This window comes from Diadema antillarum, unplaced genomic scaffold, assembly GCF_040938485.1.
Source record: "Diadema antillarum isolate AM-2024a unplaced genomic scaffold, OU_Dant_1.0 seq00001166_RagTag, whole genome shotgun sequence".
In the NCBI taxonomy this organism is placed as follows: Eukaryota; Metazoa; Echinodermata; class Echinoidea; order Diadematoida; family Diadematidae; genus Diadema; species Diadema antillarum.
This window is the reverse complement of record NW_027271973.1, coordinates 240,912-264,000: the sequence shown is the minus strand read 5'-3', so window position 1 is coordinate 264,000 and position 23,089 is coordinate 240,912. Positions and strand designations below refer to the sequence as shown.

At 38.5% G+C, this 23,089-nt stretch overlaps 1 protein-coding gene and 1 long non-coding RNA gene across 2 annotated transcripts in view; one reads left to right on the top strand and one right to left on the bottom strand.

The window, feature by feature from the left end:
- Nucleotides 1-14,796, bottom strand: part of LOC139744403 (uncharacterized) — a 133,646-nt gene extending 118,850 nt beyond the window's left edge. Inside the window, exon 1 of the long non-coding RNA XR_011711824.1 lies at nucleotides 14,523-14,796. This is a non-coding gene — a long non-coding RNA (uncharacterized lncRNA). The remainder of the gene's footprint in view (nucleotides 1-14,522) is intronic.
- A 5,891-nt stretch (nucleotides 14,797-20,687) lies between these two features.
- The window catches only part of LOC139744392 (dTDP-4-dehydro-6-deoxy-D-allose reductase-like), a 48,169-nt gene continuing 45,767 nt past the window's right edge, over nucleotides 20,688-23,089 (top strand). Inside the window, exon 1 of the mRNA XM_071654834.1 lies at nucleotides 20,688-20,832. Within this exon, the coding sequence (XP_071510935.1) occupies nucleotides 20,781-20,832 (52 nt within the window). The 5' untranslated portion in view covers nucleotides 20,688-20,780. The remainder of the gene's footprint in view (nucleotides 20,833-23,089) is intronic.

Sequence of the window (23,089 nt, the reverse complement as noted above, 5' to 3'; positions counted from 1 at the left end):
GATGGAGTTTCCTTTTACAAACTATTCATACATTGTCACTGTTTACTTACAGTGTATACTACATTTTGTATGTGGTACGTACATGAAATGCATAGAGTTTTATCTCCATCTTTGTACAAGTTTGTAAATTTGTGTGCTGAATTATTTCTCTTTGAATTTTATGTAAAAATTCATGACACAAGACATGGCATTTACTCTCAATTAATCCCTACTACAGTTGTTTTAATAAGACCTTGCATAATACTCACTATGTACAATTGAAAAGTCTCCATAATAAATGCCTCTCATTCACAAAGTCATAAACCAACATACAAAGCATACACTAAATGCCATAGCAAGCATAGAAAATGTTTAAAAATTAAAGTCAAGTAAAAGAAGGGGAAAAGAAAGGCAAAGGAGAAACAATTATCTCTTTCTGTGCGTCACAAATACAATATCTATAGTATATCTAGGTCTGTGCCACAACAACCTCTAGCCTTGTTACAAGCATGATTGATTCGCTAAGTCTGCCCGCCGATCCGAGTCGCCGCGCGACAGTGATCTGGCAACTGCGTTGTCGTCGAGGACTCATGCCTCGCCTGCATTGTTTATGTCAGGTGCTGTTCCAGGCGGGTGACGCTGAAAGGGTTCTTCACACGAGGGAGGGACCGTTACCTGCACGCCGGGTATTGATTAAATAAAGCAATTAGTACATTCCCCGGTGAATGTCGCAGATTGGTAAAGTCGACATTAAGTAGCAGGTCCACACAGGGACAAACTTATCATTTGCCTGTCTGATTAGCGACCTCATGAATATCAATCACCGATATGAACTTTGTTTAATGTTTTTGTGTGTGCGTGAGTGTGTGTGATTGTGAGAGAGTACAGTATAATGTGACATGCGGTCATGAACCTAGCACTCTATTGTGTTGCATTCATGCTGCACACACATGAAATTACTTGATTGACACCGTGATAGTTCAATGAAAAAAAAAAATCCCTCCAAAAGCAAGCAATTACACAGTATGGTATTCTCACTAGCATCAAATGACTACATGTACATCCTCTTTGCGAGGAATGGACGCACAATTTTCTTACGCTGAAATTTACAATACAATGTGGTCATCTACATTCATTCATCCAATAAATTTTTCATTGCCTATTAGATATTTCACAACAGAAAAAAAAAAATCTGCAACTTTCACATTTACCGGTATCTATATTTTTACAAATTAGGCAAAAACACAGAAGACCTATATGGAGAAAACAAATATAGGCACAGGATTTGAATGACATAGGATATGAACAAGACACTTGATATAATATCACATTTTATTTTTCTATTTACCTTGGAATAGCCCTATGTTGTACTTCAGGATCACAGCTTATCCTGAGAATTTGCAGATGCAGAACATTCATAAAACTGAAATTATGATAGCACTGCAAGAAAAAACAAATGTGAATACTCCTCCTGGTCCTGTATTCCTACACCATTTTGTGCTCTCACAGAATGATTGAAAATTCCTCTCATCTAAATGATGACAACTGTTATCTTTCTATTCTAAACTGAATTTAATAATTCTCACAATAATAATCCAGACAATATACCTGTGTACAATTACTTAACAAATATGAAACAAAGATATAAAACTAGCAAACATGTATGTATATTACCGATATAAAACTCAGAGTACGCATACATTGTATGTCTATTCCCAGGTGATATGAACCTTGTTATGATATTGATAAACTCATCACTGAATATTTGATAGAATCATCAACGAGCTATTCTCTGTCCATTGTCATTTACTGCTGCACAACGCATCACGTGATCGAGTGATCAGTTGTGGGGACTGCAGCGCTCTTTCCTATTCATTTTTCTTGCTGCGGGGTACTATTTATTCTCTCCTGCTTGTGCCATTATTTGATTTCCGATTGGTTGCGTCTCCACCACCTGGCTGAACCTCATCAATGCCGAGAAAAGACCACATTATCACCTGCTGAAAACACAGGCAAACATGAGGGGCTACACGATGACTGCAGCCGTCAAAAGCGCTGGTTGATGGTGAAGCAGAAATCTTTACAAAACCTTATGGACAACGCCACTCATCTTCAAGACAACCCTCCTCACTTTTCAGTAAAATTCACCTGCCGTAGGTACTGGGTACAATATGATGGTAGAATTTAACAATGTCTTCTTCTATATTCTTTTCTACATGTGACTTTATACCATGAAATATTAATTCAGCACTTAAAATACTTACTAAAACCCCTTACATGAGAATGTACATGTACAGGCCCATGGCAGAGTGTTCCCACAGGACATTTGAAATTTGCATAATACAAAATAAATTGTACATCAGGTCACAAGACTACAAATAATCTAACTAACCAGTCCATCGATAGTTTTGAAATCAGAGCCTAAACCATTTACTTCAGGCAAAATGTATTTCAGTACAAAATCATCAAAAGGCACTAGACATAACCCAGGATACATTCTTAATGATGATGACTGACTCTCATTCTTTACTGACTGTGGGTACTTTCAAATTGTAGGCCTACATGCGTGCTGCCATTCATTATGAGGTGTCAGGAATGGGTACACAAAATTGTTTGCATGAGGAATCATGACACAAGTTCAATTGGACTCGTGCTGAATGTTTGCAGTCAATTTTCTATGAATTTTTCAAGATACTGTACAACATGATATATTCGCGGCATGAAATTTTCGCGAATTGGAGCCGACAGCCTTTTTCGTGGCATGAAATTTTCGCGAATTGCTACTGGCATTCAATGCATGTAGTGTAGACAAAAGCTTTCGCGTGCATTTCAATTTCGCGAATTTTGGCACTCGCGAAATTCGCGAAATTAAAATGCACTCGAAAATTCCTCGTTTTACAGTAATCATAATCCCAAAAAAATTATTCAACTGTGATCTGCTTAAACCTAGACACTAGATTGACCATACGGTCTCATCCCCACGTACCAAGCCCCCGAACTTGGAGAAAGATGGGCGTACCTTCAATGTGATGTTGTACTCATGGACGACAAAGAGTGAGTGAATAATGGTCATTCATTCTTTCTGACCGGAGATGGGCAGCAATGAATTATGGGGATAACTTTAATAAAATCAAAGGAAATTCAGGTATTATACTGTATATGAAAAGAAAAAATGTTTTATCATCTTATTAGAGCAAATGCTGTTCTGATAACCAGTATCTTGGAGCTGCTACGAACGTTTCTAGTTGTACAGTATTTCTCTTCCACTGGTGTCCCAATATGCAGAGAGAAAACAAATGCTGGAAGCAAAAATATCCACTGTACTATTGTACATAAAAGGGAGTAAACTTCAAGTATCATTCTACAAATGTCATGTTGGCGCAGTCCTTCAGAATAGAGGCCATAAGTATAACACTTTCAGACTGGTAAAAAAAAAAACTTGTTTGCAAACATATTTAGAGACAAGTTTAACACTGCTCAGGGAACTTGTCCGAGGTCTGGAAGCAACCATGAATCACGTTTCTCGAAATCACGTTTCCTGAATGTAAGTGTCTCCCCAATCACGTCAGCAGTTTGTGGTCTGTAGTTGTTTTACGATCAAATATTGCTCAATCCTGGTGCACATTTGTAGTTTGAATGGTTTCTCGAAATCATGAGTGAGGAGGAAAATCGTACCCTTGACCTCGTACTTATTTCCATGCATGTTACTCCAAGAACCCTTATGTAAGCACTGACTACTGCCCATTTGATTGACCAGCCCTACAGTTTGCTACAACGCTGCTGTAAGGAATATGGGTTGCAGTTATGAAAGAGGAGGGTCGTTTTTATGTCTCTAATGCTCTGTAACTCTCAAGACATTTATTCATACATTTCAGAATTGAGTGTAAACTAGTTACCGTAGTTCTCTGTAAGTGTGAAACTCCTCCCTAGTCAGCAATCTAAAAGCAACTCTTGAGCTCATCTCTGATTTGACTGCAGACTAAAAAAACTATTTGAGTCAAGAGAGCAAATTCCCCTGGACATCAAACAGCCTATTTGTCATTATATGTGTGTTTACTTTCTTCATCAATAGAGGGGGAAATTAATCATATATTTGCCTTCTTTTTAAGCCAGTGACAATTAATTCAGAGGCACATTAAGCTTGTCATGTGCCAACTGTGGAAAGCTTCAATGGTTGTTTACTACATTGCAAAGTGGGGGTACAAGACATCGTTTGTCTGTCAACAAGTAGAATCCTGCCATGTGTGAATGAGCAGGAAAAGCGTGAATTCTTTTTTTTTTTCAATTCCACTCATTTTAACACATCACGTCCTAATTTGCTTATTTTCTTTCCAGTTGCCTGCTCCAATTCTCTCTACACTAGTGACCCTCTCTTTCACCAATTTGTTCCTTTCTTTTTGTCTCTCTCTCCTCTGCCCTTTTCCTTTCCTCTTTCCCTTACTCCAAATCTCTGAATTCTGTCTTTGAAGCATGATATCAGTTTTGAGTCTTTTTACCACCAAAGCATTAATGCCCTTCTTGCTCTCAGCTGCTACTTCAGTATACATGGAGTGGTGACATTTTGAAAATAGCTCCCTGTATCAATTTGTAGCAAGACGATGCTAGATTGTGCATATACTGTATGTGGGATGTATGACGTTGGGGTGATACAATCTCCAAAATTCCTGCCAAAACCTGTACGTTCCAACCTGTCATCCTACTAGTACCCTTGCTGTTTAGGGGATGAACTTGAAGAAAATGTGGCAATGTCTCCTTCCACATGGAAAAACCCATCTGAGCCATGAAACTCAGGCACGTTAAGACAGCGTAATACTATGATCATGGTCGCCACGGATGTCTGAAGATTTCCTGTCAATATTCATTAAAGAGTGCTTTTTCTTCTTTACTTGGAACTCAACATAGTAAATCTGTGGCGAGTCCTAGTCTGTCAGGCAGACCCAAAAATATAAATTTGCAAGATTTGCTTGGCGTTTTTTTCCTTTTCTGAGGGCACAAGTAAAATGTATGCAGGTGCGCACACACACTGGAACTGATATTGCTATAAAAGTACATACAGTGCATTGACTGAGAGGAACTCCAGTTTTGATTTAGAAAGTTAGGGTACTGCTTTGACACAAAGTACCATTTTCTCAATTTATTATCAATGACAGCCTCAATCTATCACAAATGGTATTGCTTTGACACGGAGCTGCTCATATTCCACAGCCTAGGCTTCACTTTCCACCAGCCTACAGCACACGTACTGTGGTGTACAACACTCACACACACACCACAGAATAGAATTAGCTACATAGGCTGCCTTCATAAACATTATAATACTGTATCAATTTATGAAGCGCAGTGTACAGACATGTAGGGCCTATGTAAGAATATTCCTCTGTGCTGCAAAAGCTCTTGATAAGTTAAACAATATGAATAGTTAAATGAAGAGATATGCTTTACATCTACAACATGAAAGTCTGAATATGATGATGCTACAGTTAGGGATTTCCTGATTTTTAATGATAAGTTATTCAAAAGTTTGAGGTCTGATCGGGTAACTGCTTGATTTCATGATATTATTTTTGTTCTGCATGTTGGGATTTATTGAAGAAGAGCATCTTTAGAACTGTGCAGGTTACCACTGTCTTTGCTAGATTTTATTGGAAATATACATGTATTGTACAGGTCTGTAACATACAAGTAACTACACATGTAAGGGCTTGACCAATACAGTTGTAAGTGCCTTTTATACTATCAGCTGATTTCATTCTGATTTCTGAACCGAAGTCTGCTTCAAAAGACTATCTGGGCACGGAGTATGAAGCATGAAGCAATGTGCATGGCTGAATGAGTAATCCAATAATATACACGCAATGTAATTAAAACTTACGCTTACTGGGGCAATGCTATAAATGGCCAGCACCATGCATGTGCATGTCCCCCCGAACATTTTTTCTTTCTCTCTTTTCTTGTCTTTTTTTTTTACATGCAATTGCAATGCCACATCACAAAATAGACAGTACATGAAAGAAGGAATTATGAGCTGTGGGAGTCTAGGTTTGCAAGTGCCGACGTTTAAATAAACACTGCAGCATTGGGCCTGGCTCCTTTTCAATTAGCGACAGTAAAGCTTCCTCAAACAAAACGGCCATTAATATTCAGGGAGATAAGCTTGCTTCAGAATTGCCGTCTACAATGTACATCAAAATCTGCGATGATGGTTTCATCGGATTAAATTGACGGCAGGCTACACTGCGTCATGCAATGCCAAACTCTAGCTATTAGGGGTAATCCGTTAACCTGGTACGAGGGAGAAAGTTGGGTTGGTATGCAGTCACTCGTACGCTCATTTTGCATAATGAGCCCATTGTGTACCATTTGAACCTACACAGAAAAGCATTCAGATATAAACTATGGATACCACTTCCCTTCCTCCCTTTTTTTTTCACAAATTGAGATTTGTAATAGGTTATATTTCAATACTAACCAACAAAAAGTCACTTTGAAACCTATTTCATTAATCTATTTTGCACTATTTAGCTTTTCATACTTTTACAATGCCATGATCGAGGACACAAACCTACCCAACAAAAGCAAACGGTATTAAAAAAATAATAATAAATGACATGAAAAACAAAATGCAGACCAGCCAACACAAAATGGAACAAAGTGATGGCAAGGCCATCACATTGTAGCAGGCCTGATTGTAGTCCTCGTACTGATCAGAACAGTTCTTGGACATGTCTCTCAAAACCTGCAGCAGTTGCCACATTCTAGAATCAAATTGTACTCTATCTTGTTTTCTTTTATATCTGATTGGACAATTGGTCAAGTGCCCAATAAAGACCTATGTACTAGTGTTGGGATACATGTACCATGGAATGGGAAGGCTGGCGAAGGCTCGGATGCATTCCAGAATCCCTTTAAAGATAATATAAAGTTTTGGTACCTAAAAAGTTTCCCTGAGTTTCCGTGTCTTAGTTTGTGTTTCAGGTTAAAGTGCCTTTCATATAACTAACACTGTGAGACTTACTCGCCCCAAAGTGCTCTCATGTCTCAGTAATCATGCAATAATGGTTTCGTAGCAGAGCGGGCTCTGAAAAATTCGAACGAGCCGTTAGTTTGACTCAACGCGGTACCGCGAGAATCAATATACACGTATTGTACGAAACCATTATTGCATGATTACTAAGACATGAGAGCACTTTGGGGTGAGTACTTAGTAAGTCTCACAGTGTTAGTTATATGAACGGTACTTTAACTGAAACACAAACTAAGACAAAGAAACTCAGGGAAACTTTTGAGGAACCAAAACTTTATATTATCTTTAATGAATTGTGTACAGCTTTATAACTTGTCTCTGTGCACACGTATGCACACAGATGAAGGATCTCGACTAAAGTTGACCGCTGCTACCAATGAGCGTACACTTTGATGCATATATTTGCTGACCGGTGCACCATGTATATATGTGACTTTTGAATGTACCCCGATGGGCAGCGAACGAACAGGGCCACCCATAAATCCCCAAGCTACCGGATTTTGAAAAGGTAAACATTCCTACTTTTTTTTTTTTCACTTGCCCTGAGATGAATGTTGGTTTTCTTAGGCAAGTGAGCTGAAGATCTTTAGTACCTTGAAATATGCTATCTGTGCAACTCTTATTTGTGAACTGATTTAAAAACTCAGCTTGGTTCAAACGGACACAAATTAAGTCATTTATCTTGATCACTGAGAATAACTACAGTCAACAAACTATATCAATACTATGTACTCATAAACAGCTGCCTTATAACGACTCCACAGAATATTCTTATCAATATATCACTGTGTAAATATGAAATCGCCTCAGCATAAAACAAATGCACACAGCTCACACACTTTTGAGTGATATGCAAACATGTACTGTTTGATCACATTCATGTCTGTTGCATTACTCTTCACCTCTTGATAAAAAAAATGATCAAAGTGAAGCAAGTCTGAAATAGAACAAAAAAATAATCCTTTGTGATGAAATCTCTTGGAGGTCTATGTTGAATTTCTTTGGATTCCTTCTTGCAATTCTTCATTCTATTTGGAATGAAAATTATTCACTTTTTAGGGGGGTGTGTAATCAACTCACAACAGGGTTGTACTTTCATATATCCATGATAACTTTTAGAAGTGAATGTCCTACATCAACTTCATACAAATTCCTTCTCAAGTGAACATCTTATCACAAATTTGAATGAGATTCACAAATAGTGAGCATTTGTGCGCCAATACAATTCTTACATAGGGCTATGCTTTGAGTCCAGTCTTTCTTTTGTCGAGAGTAAGAAAAAAGACTGTACGGCCACATGCAATTCTGTTTCAGTCTACCTGATCAATTATTGGCCAGGAGAGAGAGAGGGAGGGGAAAAAAAAGAAAGGAAAAAAGAGAAATAGCATTCATAAGCTCTGTATAGCAACAATCCAGGGGCCTAGCAAAGAGGGTCTGCCCACAACGATTGACAAACTCGACAGTGTGGAAGAGAAGATATTAGGGTGTCAAAAGCCACTGTATGGGTGGCTGTGTCTGTAAAGCTCCATTGTGCTGCTGTGATTGCTGTGCACAGGGTTCTTTCTTTCCCCTTCACACAGCAGAGAAATTTGCAAGGTGCAATACTGCCAATAAAATGGCGCTGAGTCCTTTTGGTAACCATGTGCCACATATTACATGTCAAAGTAACAATAAAGCATGGACCACCAAATCCAGAGCCTGTGAAGTAATGGTACTGCTTTACAATCTGCCAGTCCTCACCCCCCCCCCCCTCCCCACCCCACCCTAATCATTCCAAACTTTGGCAGAGTTGGCCAGACACAACTTTACTTCAATAAAAACATAAAAAGAAAACCTTTACAGGTAATGAAACCTCTGACTCGGTCCATGAAGCAGATAAATAGGGCTTTATTCCGTTGGCTGAGGGTGAGGGTGATTTCGAGACAGACACAAACACTTAATCAGATTTCTGGTCAATGAAGTCCACTTGTCCGCAAGCTGGGAGGATTTACCTCAGTTACTAGGACTTCCAGAAACGCCCTTTCTTTTTCCATCGGAGGGAGAATCAATCATGATGTTATGGGTGAGCCCGCTATCTTTGTTTATGCATCACCTCAGTAAAAGCATATTAAACCACCCAAAACATACTCAGAAGATTAGAGTAGACTGTACAGTAGGAATCTTGTCCACTGGGTATATACATGTATGTACAGGGTATGTAGGTCTTCTTTCAGCACACTGTACATTTTCTTCTGCTACAGGAAGCCGCTATATGCAATGCATGGAAATGCTATTCTGGTTGAAAGATTTATGAAATGGAAGATAAACAGGAAAAAGTTTCATGGAATTGAGTCATCAATGTCTACAACAAATCATGCCATCAACCAAAATTGGCAATGAACATCTGACAAAACTGTAATCCATCACTTAACTTTTTACAACCTAAAGAGACAAAACTTCAGTTCTAAAGAATTTGGAGCTGGCATGCCAACCTCTTGGAACTACATGTATGCACAAAGATCACACCAAAATTGCCTTGAGGTTAGCTGTTCTAGACCACAATTGATTCCTATTTTCCAACGCCCGACAATGTACAATGTAGCCTTGCTGTTCAGATGTGAGGTAGGCCTACTGGGTGGGAAAAAACAAGTTACAGCTCACAAAATTTGAATCTGGCAATCTCTTCAAGGTTTCAGACTGGGCTCTCACACAGCTAGAGCCACATGACACCTTCTTTCGTCGCTGCAAAATTGAACATACTGGCAAGCCATTATTTAATTCTGGGTTCATCATCAAGACGAGCGACGACAAAAACTGATTATAGAATCGAGAGGGAGTGTAGGCAAGTTGGTCTCCATCACAGGGCAAAAGAAAGTTTCCCCCGCAATCGCAAATGCAGTTTGCCATGCAACTCATCCCAGTAATATACACTGTATGGTTGTTACTTGAAAAGAGACTACAGGAAACTAGTAACATGTGACCACAAGGGCTTCCCAACTCTTCTAACTGTCCTCACTTGCAGAATTTGCTGGATCATTTTTTAAAGCAGGAGCAGACATGCCGGAGGTAACATGCATGAAGATTTTTTTGTTGCTCATGATGAAACTTCAAAGCAGTTTTGCTAGGATCGGAAACACACTTCGCTGAAGAGCCTACAATGTTCATGTACATCACATGACTAACGAGCATTTTGATTGGTTGTGTCCACCACAGAATGGCCAATCTACACTGGAATACTGAAACCGCAAGACCACATGCCTTGACTAATCTTTCAGATGGCTCATCAAAATGTTAAATATATGGGAATTTAGGCCAGATATTCATGACACGCACATATTAATAAGTTGGTAATGCAGGCTACAAAACAGAAGTTGACCATTCTAATCTTTCATATTCTCTCTCTTTTTATATTCTTTATTGCATTCCATGAGTAAATTTATACATTGTATATAATTAAGTGATATTCATTGACCTTGACCCCCCCCCCCCCCTATGCAGTACAAAGATGTATCACTGTGCTCACTCCTAGTATAGAAATATTGTGTTGTGCTAGCATATAATGCAATATAAGCCTACCAGAAAAAAAGAAAACATCAATATGAAAATTGTGTATGGGAAGTCCTATCTACACTGTATAACACACATTTGTGGACAATACCATTGCAATTATACGACGGATGGCTTATGATGTCAGTTGCTATCACAGGCTAAACTAGCGAGATATAGAAATGCTGGCATATCAATATTTCACGAACTTCTTTGCTATTTTCAGAGCTTAGCTGCAAAAGCACAATGAATACAGAACTACCCTATCTGTAATAAATGTTTAATGAGTACTATTATTTCATATTTATGGCAATATACAATTGTATTGTGCACAATATAACTATCTCTCAGGTTCCAATGGGATCAGTAGTTTTATAATGTCAGCTTGCCTGCAATTCCACAGTGCCAAAATGCATGTAATGTGCTACGAAGTTTTGTTACTAAGATCACGCTCCTGAATGTTATGGTATCTTGTTTTATCATTCAGTCACATTTAAACAAAAATACATAATATATCAAATTTTCTACTACTCAGCAGTTGACAAACTGGCTCAGGGCAATTAAGCAAAAGAAATGGACAACCAGAACAGAGCACATACGGTTGCACATTTAACAGGCATGCAGTGAGGAACTTAAACCGTTGTATACTGTACATGTTCTAGGTGAAGAAGCCTCCTTGTACAAAGGACACGAGTTTCAAACTTGCCAGAATACAATGCACCAACATTTCCCTTATGTAGCTCTACACACTTTAGTATTTTCCACTGATCAAAGTACACAGAAGTCTACTTTCAAAAAACAAAGTAGCAAGAAATATGTGAAAAAAAAAATGTTACTTATCTCAGCCCTTTACCTCGATCAATTTTCTCTTTCTTTCACTTTTTCTCCCTCTATAGCTCCTCAGTTTTCAGTCATTGATGATATATAAAACATTTCCACTAGTTCCTGGCTGATACACAAATGTAACTCCATGTGCTGTGTAATTGAGGAAAACATCAAGTTCATACTGGAATATCTCTATGCATTCTTCTCTCTGCAACCTTGAGAATCTCTATGTGATCAAGAGATACACAGTACATTGTACCTTCACATGACTAACAAGATCCAAGACATGACATTCAAAATCCCTCCAGCCTTGGAGTCAGTCAGTTTGAGACATGCCCTGAGCAGAGCCTTTTTGACTACGAGGTCACTTTCATTGTTTGTAGAATTCACTTCCTGTCCGCCTTTCAGCTGGGGGTGCTATACACAAGAAGTTGCATGTGGATGTACAATAAAGATCTATTTATATCCTCGCACAAACTCTGTACCAGTTCATTAGTCACAAAACGGGCCTCAATATCTCACTGTACAAACCCTGTGGTGCCTAGTAACCCCTTCCCTTTTGAAATAATGAGACATCAGAAATAAATCTCAAGTTGTACTATCCCACCCTTACAGTCTTATCACTTCTACTATTTACGTGGAATGGTGATGCTGAAGAAAAAACTGGTGATTTATTACAATGCGTCTGCTTCCTTCAAGCCCAAGGAAGAAATGTTTACTGTGCCATATTCTCCCCTGAAACTGCAGGTTCAAGGCCCATGCATGTCTAGCCCTGAGTGAGTGTGTTTTGATCACGGTGCACAGCTGCATGGCACAAATGCTGCACGCCCAGCACATGCCATATCTCATTTGTGAGTCTCCCGTATTGGACACGGGAGCTTCTATTAAAACTGGATGATATTTGGGGAGGGGAAGTTGAGGCTCTTTGGTAAGGGAAGCTTAAAATTTGGGGCAGCAAGGCGGATAATTAAGACTGCCGCACAAGTTTGTGGCACTAGATTGACCCCAAGCACGCCATGGAAGGTGTCAGCTTTTAACCTACAGACATACTGCAGGGAATAATTTTCCAACTCAAATTTGATTAGCAATTTCAGCTGGTGAACAATATTTCAAATGATATCCTGTACACTTCTACGGAAGAAAACTGCTACACAAAAGATAGTTTGTGTAGCAGTGGTGTAAAAATGCATAGCAAATTGTGATACGATACCAGGGAAATTATTCCCTGTACTGTGGGATCTGTTATTATTTCTCAATATCACTATCAAATTGAAAATCAATGATATCAAAAGCTCAGTACACATTTTCAAAAGTTTCTTTTATAGTTTATAACCTACATGTACTACTGCATTTGCATCATAAAAAAGGGGGAAAAAAAGTTGTGTCATGAACACTGTTAAATAACCAACTGGTTTACTCTTGGAAAGTGTATAATGCCCCCTTCACAAAACACTTTGATATTTACAAATGCAAACTACTGTAATACGCTGTTATTTTCGCGTACATATATTTTCGCGAATGACGAGGCCATAGACATTTTCGCGAATTGATGCCAACGCTTACCTTAATGCACTATTAACAGGGCACATGGAGACGTTTTCGCGTGTTGTTAAATTCGCGATCCAACTTTGATTCGCGAAATTAGCGAAAATTAAACCCTCAAGAAAATAACAGCTTATACAGTACCGGTATATATTGTACATTGTACATACATGTACTAACTGTACACTGAAGCTTTGAAACCCTATACAACAGGGCCCCTAGAGAATGCTGTGTATCACGTACACAGGGATTTGTATGGACAGGCACCTCTGTGAATAGAAGAATGAATCATGGCAAATTCATTGATCTTATTTTGGTTTCATTCCCTCGGAGCATGGTTGTCACATTTTGAGCATAACTTGGCACGAACATGAAGCAGTCTATCACAACCAAACAACTGAACATGCATTTGAGGTAATGTTTTTTTTTTTTTACTTTTTCATTTTTTTTTAACATTTTAATCAGACTTTCTGATTAAAGAAACACATATTGTAAATCCTGGATTCACTAGCTGTTTTTCTTTTCTTTAGAGCCAGTACAATTAAACATACTACTAGTCTTTTCTGCTGTAATGACCATCTTAGTACCGTTATCTACATTGAATGAAAGACCATTTCAAAGGAGTCAAGTTGATTCTAGAATGTCAAAAATATATGATGTGCCATGATGGCTAGTATAAACAAGTCATTACAGATCTACATGAAAAACAAAAATATGGGAGCAATCTTTCTTTCCTACTCGTGATGATTCCATAAGAATATGGCAATATCTAGGACACTGTACATTGAACCTTTTTTCAGTAAGAATCTAGTACTCCATGAGATACAATGTAACAGTTAGAAGTTACAATAATCATTCTACAGGTTCTGTTCTAAACACCAATCACATCAATCTAAGATAATGCAACTTTTGTATCAACTGTGCAGACTTACTTGAGATTCTTCACCTACAAAAAGAGCCAAGTTTTGATTTTATTCCCCTTTACTCATATCTTCTATTAATACTTACATTGTAAATATGCTTTGGTTCAATCATATTCATTTGACTTTTGTAAAGTTTACCTGAATTAGAAGGCCCATAGAAATAGTAAAAATTACTACAAGTACAATTCCACACATATAGACAGCATTATAGATTTTCTATACTTTCAAGTTTCATAACTTTTTGTCAAATTTGTACACATGTCTTCGACACCTTCTAGCTACTGTTTCATTTCATGTGACCCACACAGTTCACATGCTTCTAGAATTCATTTCAACAACAAAAAAAAAATTAACAATGCAATGGTTCCGTCTTGTTTGATGCCTTGAGAATGAGGTCACAGACGGTAAACAACAGTCATCTGGAAGAATAAACAATGCACAACTGATTTCTGACCTCAATATTCACTAGAAAGTTCCATTATCAAATGGCGATGGCACTGATTTTCATGGACGCTTCAAATACTGAAAATTCCAATGCAAACCGGCTGTGATGGGTTACGCTCAACGACCACAAACAGATGACATTATTAATTTATTTACAACCGCTTCGCCTAGAATGCCGACAACGCAACGTGAATGTATTTAAATAGCACTAGCACTGGGTGCTGACTGCTGCCATCTCATACAACGCAGCGTCTTCTTACCTTACTACACGCGGGGAGACAGCCGCTACGTTGTCGAGAGCGTATCCGCTGAAAACGCTGTCCTTTCGGAGTAATCACCGTCAAAGAAATCGCACTGCTACATGCATGTAACGATACTTGCGCAGTGAATTTTGACCCTTCGTTGTCTACTTCAAACGCCCTTCAAAACGAGAGAAATGTGAGATGAGAATACCTGAATATGAAGTAGAATTTCGTGCTGCCAATAACCGATTGTCACTTTCTTCGATGGATAAAGACTGGCAGGTTAGATCATACAAGGATTCTCCGATTACTCACGTGCGCTCCCGTCCGCATCCTGTGCATCGAGATTGTTGTAATACACATATACAATATGTGCACAAGCAAAGCAATAACACAGGAGCTGACATTATGCTCCGTCTACACAATAAACTACAATGGGACAGAGGAACACAATTTTTATAGCGCCATCTATTGCAATAAACATTATAGTCTGTCTTGATAGCTGGAATGTCTTTTTCCATCTCTCGCTCCGAAACATAACATAATTCGTAGGGAACAAAAATGCGGGTGTTATATACAAAACAGAAATTATCATTTCAAAACAAAGTGGGATCAATATATGAGTATGTGTGTTATAAACCTAACCTAAATGGAGTCTAATTAGCAAGTGGAACGTGTGTATACTATTCAGTCTCAGTAGTAATGGGAGAGCAACTGCTTTTTGACTTGGCTTGCAAGAGCATTGCACATAAAATTATACAGTAGTCCTTTCATTTTTTTTAATGTACTATATGCACTCCAACAGACCAACTAAACAGTATGTAATACTGTACACCAGAAGGTGGATTACTGTACTTCACAAGAAGAAGAAGAAGAAGAAGAAGAAGAAGAAGAAGAAGAAGAAGAAGAAGAAGATCAACCGTTACACACACACACGCACAAAAATGCTCGATCCATCATTCACGATCACACAACAGAAAATTAATACAATTAATGACAGGCATGTGAAATTGTGCTCTAAAACAGGGACAAATTAATGTCTGTTTGTAGTTGAAGTCACTTTGGCTACCATGGAAATAAGACCATCAAAGATAATTAAATTGTTTACTTCTTTCAAATCATCCCCTCTATATAGTCACCCCTTTTTATCATTGACACTACTGATAAAAGCTATCTAAGGGAAAACGTGTTCTCCTTATAATACACTTTCGAAAATTTCACAGGCAGATCGTCTTGCATTGCTAGTTGATGTAATCATACATTATTTTATTCGACTGCCGTGCGAAAAATTTTAATGAGTCGTTTTGCAGTGTATCGGCACATGAAAGAGAGAAAGAAACAGAGGAAAGTCACTTACATTGCTTATAGAGGTATAGCTTTTTCATCTTCTGGAGTCCTGAGTAATGTTCGTTATTCCGAAGGGTCGCTACTGCGAATATGAAATAAGGTTCGTTATTCCGAAACACAAGAATTCCCTAGGGGATATACCTATAGAGGTGCGTTAATCCGAAAATGAAAAAGGGTTAATTGATACGACCGTTTACAGCGTTATTCCGAAGGTTCGTTATTCCGAAGGTTCGTTACTCCGAAAATGAAATAAGGTTCGCTATTCAGAAGGTTCGTTACTCCGAAAATGAAGTAAGGTTTGCCATTCCCAAGGTTCGTTAATCCGAAAATGAAATAAGGCTAGTTATTTTGAAGGCTCGTTAATCGAAAATGAAATAAGGTTCGTTATTCCGAAAATTCGTTAATCCGAAAATGAAGTAGGTTTCCTAAGGCTCATTATTCTGAAGGTTCGTAAAGCCCGACTGTTATAGGGTTCGTTATTCCGAATGTTCGTTAATCCAAAAATATGTCTCTTTTTTTCTGACTACTTTTCCTCAAAACCGGGTGGTATAGAAATTCTTTTTTAGGATGAGGATTTGCAATGACCAACTCCAATGTGTCTGGACCACAGAAACAGCCCTTTGAGGCTTACCCTGTCGGTCATGGCTTAACTATAATGGAGGAAGCTCTGCCTTGATTTCAGCCTCTTCTACACTGATTCTAGCTCAAACAGAGGATGGCGAGGGTTCGTTTCTTGAATTTCTCTTTCTGGGAGTTGAATGGATTGATCTCTGGGGTAGATATTTTGGTGAACACATTGACTGGAGGAAGCAGGAGAGCAAGTATCTACTTACCTGCTAACATAAATGATAATAATATCTTATTATCAAGGGTAGCTTCTTCAGTGTTGCCACTGCTCTACCAGAGGGCCCTGCCATTATTATTACCCTAGCGTTGCCAGGCACCCATTCATACACCTGGGGTGAGAGGGACATGGTGGGTAAAAACATCTTGTCCAAGGACGTAAGCACTGGGCGGAAATCGAATTTGGGTCCTCCGATTGGGAGTCGGGAGTCTTATCCACTATTTTTCACAACGAAAAACACATTTTGTTTAGACCAGCTAGGAGATGTTTCCACCTCCTTGATCTTACCAGGGAGGTGGAAGACAACTTCCACCTCCCTGATCTTACCACATAGACTATCTTCTAACCGATTTTTCACAACAAAGAGTTAGAATTTGGAGGTGTTTCCACCTCCTTGATCTTCTACACCATGGACTGAATGAGGAATCAATTCAAAAGAGCTTTCGGACTCCGAGGATTCTTTGATTCACCGCGCCATACCGCTGCAGAGAGGTCAACAGAAGCAGGGCCTGTGGTCAGTTCTTTCTCAAACCCATCTTCGATGGGATGACTTGGTCTGAAGCCTGCTTGTTTGGGGATAAGGTGTTCATCCAAGGAGGAGACGATGCGGTCGTAAAGCCTATTGAATACAAGAGAGCTTGTTACACAGCAGGGTGCTACATAATATATTATAAGCACTTGCCCGATTGCCCGGGGCAAGCGAAAATGATCAAATTCGGGCAAGTGTTTTGAACAATGAGAACAAATGCTAGCCCAAATTTGGCAAGCAAACAGTTTTAAAGCCACTTTTTTCACTTGTATATTTCCCCTACAAACCCACATAAATAGATTATATAAATCAACCATACAGAAGCCCAAAGGCATTGGCTGTTTAGTGATGCAACACACTTTATATCTCATTTCAGCAACTTTCCAACACTTTCGAAGCCCCAATGCAATGCAATGGCAACACTTGATCAGACCAAGTTGGCTACTCCATCTAAGCGTGCAAGTCAATGTGTGCTGTTTATTCAAATGATTGTGCTTTATTTAGCCCTTAATTGACTTGCTTACACATGATCTTCTATATCATTTCCTTATATTTTGGACTTTCTTTTCAGGCAACCAAACATAAAAATTAACATTCGGGCAAGTGTTTCACAGCAAATTTGAAAATCTGCTTGCCCGACTGGGCAAGTGGTAAAATAAAGTTATGTAGCACCTTGCACAGGCCTATCCAATGTAGCAGAGCAGGTATAGGCCTGTAGCACTTCGGGATTTTGAGGCCTTGTATACCTGTTTTCAGTAACGCAATAACTCTTCCTCTACAACTTATATCTTGCCAGTAGTCTTGCAGGTATGTTATTAAGCAAATTAAACATTTATATCTATTGACCATCATCAATTCATTAAGTGCTTCGGGACCAAGGTGCTTGATCTCCTCATCATGCTGGATATAAACCAAAGTGTACAGAACTGCTTTTTGTACTCCATGGCGTTGATATGCACATCACACAGTTCACAGTCATGGCGAGACTTGTATCGGGAGGTTTTTTTATCATCTCCTCCCCTTCCATTCTTTTCCCTCTTTCTCTCTCTCCCTCTCTCTAACCCTTATTCCACGAGCATCATGTTGGACCCTCTTGTTTTTCTTTATTGTAATGTTATTTGTTATCGGTTGCCAAACAGTCAAGCTTTGTGCTTATTCTTGGCAATCGTTCTGTATGCAAATTATTAAGATGTTACTCATGTAATTATATTACAGATGCATTGTATAATTGACGAAAAAGACGATAATTGTTGAAAATATACTAGAATTATTTTGTACTTTGTTGATGAAATTGCAGAAAGTTGAAGTATTTGAAAAAAAAAATGGCATACAGGGAATAAATAAATCGAATCAAATCAAATCACAAGTAGAGATGTCCAGTATGAAAGGTCTTGATTGCACAGCTTTGGGAATCTTGGCTCTTGGGAGATGCAAGTCTGGGTTTCCTTAGGCTGCGTTCACATAGAAGTATTCGGTGTTCGCTATTCGCTATTCGCTATTCGGTATTCGGGCACCGAGTACACCATCACCCGCACCGTCAACTCACCATCCCATGCAGTGAGGATTTCTTCCTCCTACATCCCAGCAAATCTTATTAACAATTTCTAAACTGCATCAGAATGTCAGTCTACATGCTTATTTTTGCTAAAGGGCAAATCCAGACCAAAATTGTCATTATTTCATAAACGAGAGACGGTATACGCTGCAAGAAAATCGAACAAGCTCGATTCCCACTTTGCTATACTATTCGCAGCTATATTCGGTACTTTCGAATAGTGCCCTCTTATGTGAACCGGTGTGAGGAAATCCTATCGTTCGATTCAAGCTATTCGCGTGCCCTCGAAAACGAGCCCCGAATACCCGAATAGTACACATGTATATCTCTGTGAACGCAGCCTTAATACTCTGCTCGGGGCTACCTCCAATCAGTTTCTCTTAGATTAGCTTATTTATTCAAAACAGGATCATCTCAACTTAATGATTATGACGCTAATGGTGGTTTGGTTGAGGTTTACAGTTCGTTATTCCAATCGTTATTCCAAAGGTTCGTTATTCTGAAGGTTTGTTATTCGGAAGGCATTGTCTGAAGGTTCGTTAGTCCGAAAACGGAATAAGATTCGTAATTCGAAAGCCCGGTAGGTATTATTTTTTATTTTCGGATATTAACGAAACTTCGGAAAAACGAATATTATCTAATTTTTTAATTTAAAAAATGACATTATTTTATTTATGGAATTATACCAACCTTGGAAATACCAAACCTTCAAAATAACGCCATAAAAATGTTCGGATTAATGAAATCTTTTTCTCTTTTTTTTTCAGATTAGCGAATGATACGTATGGAAATTGTGTGTTCCGGAATAACGAACCTTCGGATTGATGAACTTTTGGAATAACGAACCTTAGGCCTATTTCATTTTCGGCTTAAAGAACTATCGGAATAATCAACATCACCCCGTTCTGATACCAGAGCTCAGACCTCTACTAACGGATGCCCTCTTCAAATTGTAAAAATTGGCGACTTCACCATCTATAATGTAATTCAGATATAACGCACTGATGGCGTTCTGTTGTCCAAGTGAATTCCTTCTCTTGACAAGGAATTCTCAGCATGTCACACCAGAAAATTATGATCGCAAGGGTCATTTTATCAAGATGTTAACAATAAAGTGATAACAGACTGAAAAAAAAATTAAGATCTCATCATGTCCTATGAGTTTGAGATTAATGACAACATAAGTCTTTATTTTTTTTTTACACACACATACGTTTTATCTATAAATGTATATATATATATATATATATATATATATATATATATATATATATATAATTATGATATAGAAAAGTCAATTAGCATCAATATCTGAAAATGAGAAAGGCCCAAGTCCATTACAGAGAAATTTAAGAAAAAACAAATATCCAGAACAAATAACATCCTAATAACATCATCCTATCCAATAACATCCTATTTTTATTCTTCAGTTATGGGAATGTCACGTATAGGCCTACAAACTAAAATGTAAAACAGTCATTTATTTTTAATGATTACCTTTAGGCCTATTTGTATTACTTCATACACAGATATTCATAATGCACATGTATCTTGGATTTGTGATAACGTTGATAAAGACATTGAATTCGTCTGTACACTGGTATTTGTCTGTTACGCTGATGTTTGTTCTGATTTTTAGCATTTTACTTTCATCACGATTACTCTCCGACTCTAACAGGTGGATTGGGAATGAGCGCCGAGTAAAGTGACAAACGAACCTTTCCCACAGCTCCGTGGTCATGTAGGTTGTAGTCTGAGGTCAGGTAGCCAGAAAACAGGCTACGCGCAAGATCTATTTTCAACAAGATAGAGGGTTTCGTTTGGGCGGAGGATCCGCGTCTCACATGCTGGTACGGTACAAATGTACACAAGTGTACTGCACGACGGCATTTATACTCCGCCGTTACCTACAACGCTCATCGATCATCCATCCGTCTCGAAGGTTGTCGAGGTAAATTTTTTCGAAGGCTCACTCAATATTAGGTTCATCTCCTAAAAGTTATGATGGCGGCCTCTGGTACTGGCGAGAAACCGCGAGTTCTTGTTCTTGGAGGTAAGTACTGTGTGGTTGACGAAAGTTTTGAGTGGTTTGGTTACAGTTAAAATTTAGCCCCGCTGAGATTAGCAGACGCCCATCCAACCTGCTCCCCGTGTGGTAAAGGCGGTAGAACGTACGAGTCTCCGGTGATTGTGTGATCTATGTGAGGTGGGTGGGTGGTACATCAAAATGGTACAGCTAGGCAACAGTACAATCGATCCTAGAGCAGCCATCCTAGCCAACACAGCATACAGAATGGGTACCACGCCACGGCCAGGGCTACAGTACTAGTATTTTGACCATAGTAGAGGTGAAAGACCCCCTGCTCTGGGCAATTGCTCTGATCCTGTGGCTTCACTCAGTAGTGATAAATCATATCAGAAATCGTTACCGTGTCATCAAGGCACCTGATGCTCGTTAATGGTCTATTGAACACAGATGTGATACCGGTACCTGTGAAATTCGAAAGGAGTTTATTGGTGCCCTCCACCTCCCAAAATCATAATTAAGTAGATAAACGAGAGAGAGAAAGAGAGAGAGAGAGATAAGCCAGGCTGCATTAGTGTCAATGTGCCTAGTGCAATAATATATTTCTTAGTACCTTATGTCTGAGAAATGAGCAATAAGGGCCCTACAAGTGGCAGATCCAGGGGGAGCACTCTGGGCGTGCCCCCCCCCCCCCCTTATTTTTTTGTTGAAACAAGAAATGAAAAAAAAAAATAGGGGAGGGGTGCATGCACCCTCGTCCTATAATTTTGTGTAAAGGCGCCCCCTATCTTCATGGAATTCCTGGATCCGCCCCTGAGTACAAACATTTTTCCCATTATTATGTACAATTTTACATTTCATTAGGTCTACTGGTACTTCTTTCTTGTTAGTGCATAGTTATTTTGTTTTGCTGTAGTTTATTCCCTCTATGTCACTTGTGTCATTCACTATTATTACTATACGCTGTCTTTGCATTCTTATGTGCCTGTAGGCCCACAGGTTTACATTAGTGTTTGGTGTGTGTCCCAGGCATTATGTGTAATGAAGTGTGGTACGGTATTTCATAAAACAGCTAGTCCCACATATGGCACTTTAGAAGAATATAACATGACATAAAGGAATCATATGGTTGTACAATATGTACAGTACTCCATGGCAAATTTATTTGTTTTTTTTTTTAACCCCAGAAGGTGAGTTATATTTTATGAAACAAAGCACATCTATTCAGTTTTGCTCGAGTGTATGAAAGGATCCTGTTTCATGAAATTTTACCACCACCACTAAAGCTGACAGTGATTCAGTCTCTGATTTTGTCGTATTATTTGTTGACATCAATTATAATAGAGTAGGGTCTACATTGGTGTAAAACAATATTCAGAATGGATGGCATGCACTGAATAACTACTGAATTACTGATAACTTTACACAGGATCAGTTGTTGGTTTGTCCGTTTGAGTCATACTTAGACTTGTCTATAAACAAGAATTTTATGTAAAGAAGTTGTATCAAATATTTGTTCAGTAAAGAATAAAACAATTGACTCTCTTCCTTTTAATCTATAAAGATTCAAAATCATATTAAACAGAGTCAGCTATCCAGAGATGCTACATGAGCCTCACATTAGACGTTAAACATTAGTGACTGCTGGACACTTGATAGAAGTTTGCTGCCATGTGACCACACATTTATGATTAAGTGGAAGGGTTTTATTACAAACATATAGTCCCTCACAGCTGTAGGACTTAATGGTCAACTGCAGGTCATAAAGTTAAACAATGCCAGTGGTAGACCGACTTCCAAGAAGAATTCTCACATAGACCTAGTCTTTAATCCAGCTTTTCATATCATGTAGCTCATATTCACTGTGCAGGATCAATTCAAACTCCATACAATGTATGAGAGTCAGCTACTGCATCAATTATCACAGATGAACATCAGACTATGTTATCATAAAATCGTCCTGACCTCAATAGATATCTTTACTGTCTTATCGTTAGAGAGGAGTCATATGTAATTATACTATCCAGTTCACTTTGCAGACACATTAACCTTAGGATGAGCTTTCTGCAAGTACAGTGTTTGTCATATAATTACCAGTGGGTTTTCTTTGGTGGCATACACTACCACAATAGTATGATAAGAAATCAAACACTGAATTCAAGAATTGAATGAAATTCTGCACTAAAAACTCTTCTGAAAATTTGATCCATTGAATATGTCTGTCTTTTAATGTGTTGGCATCATGTTGCCAATTATAATCTTTCAATATCACATTATATAAACA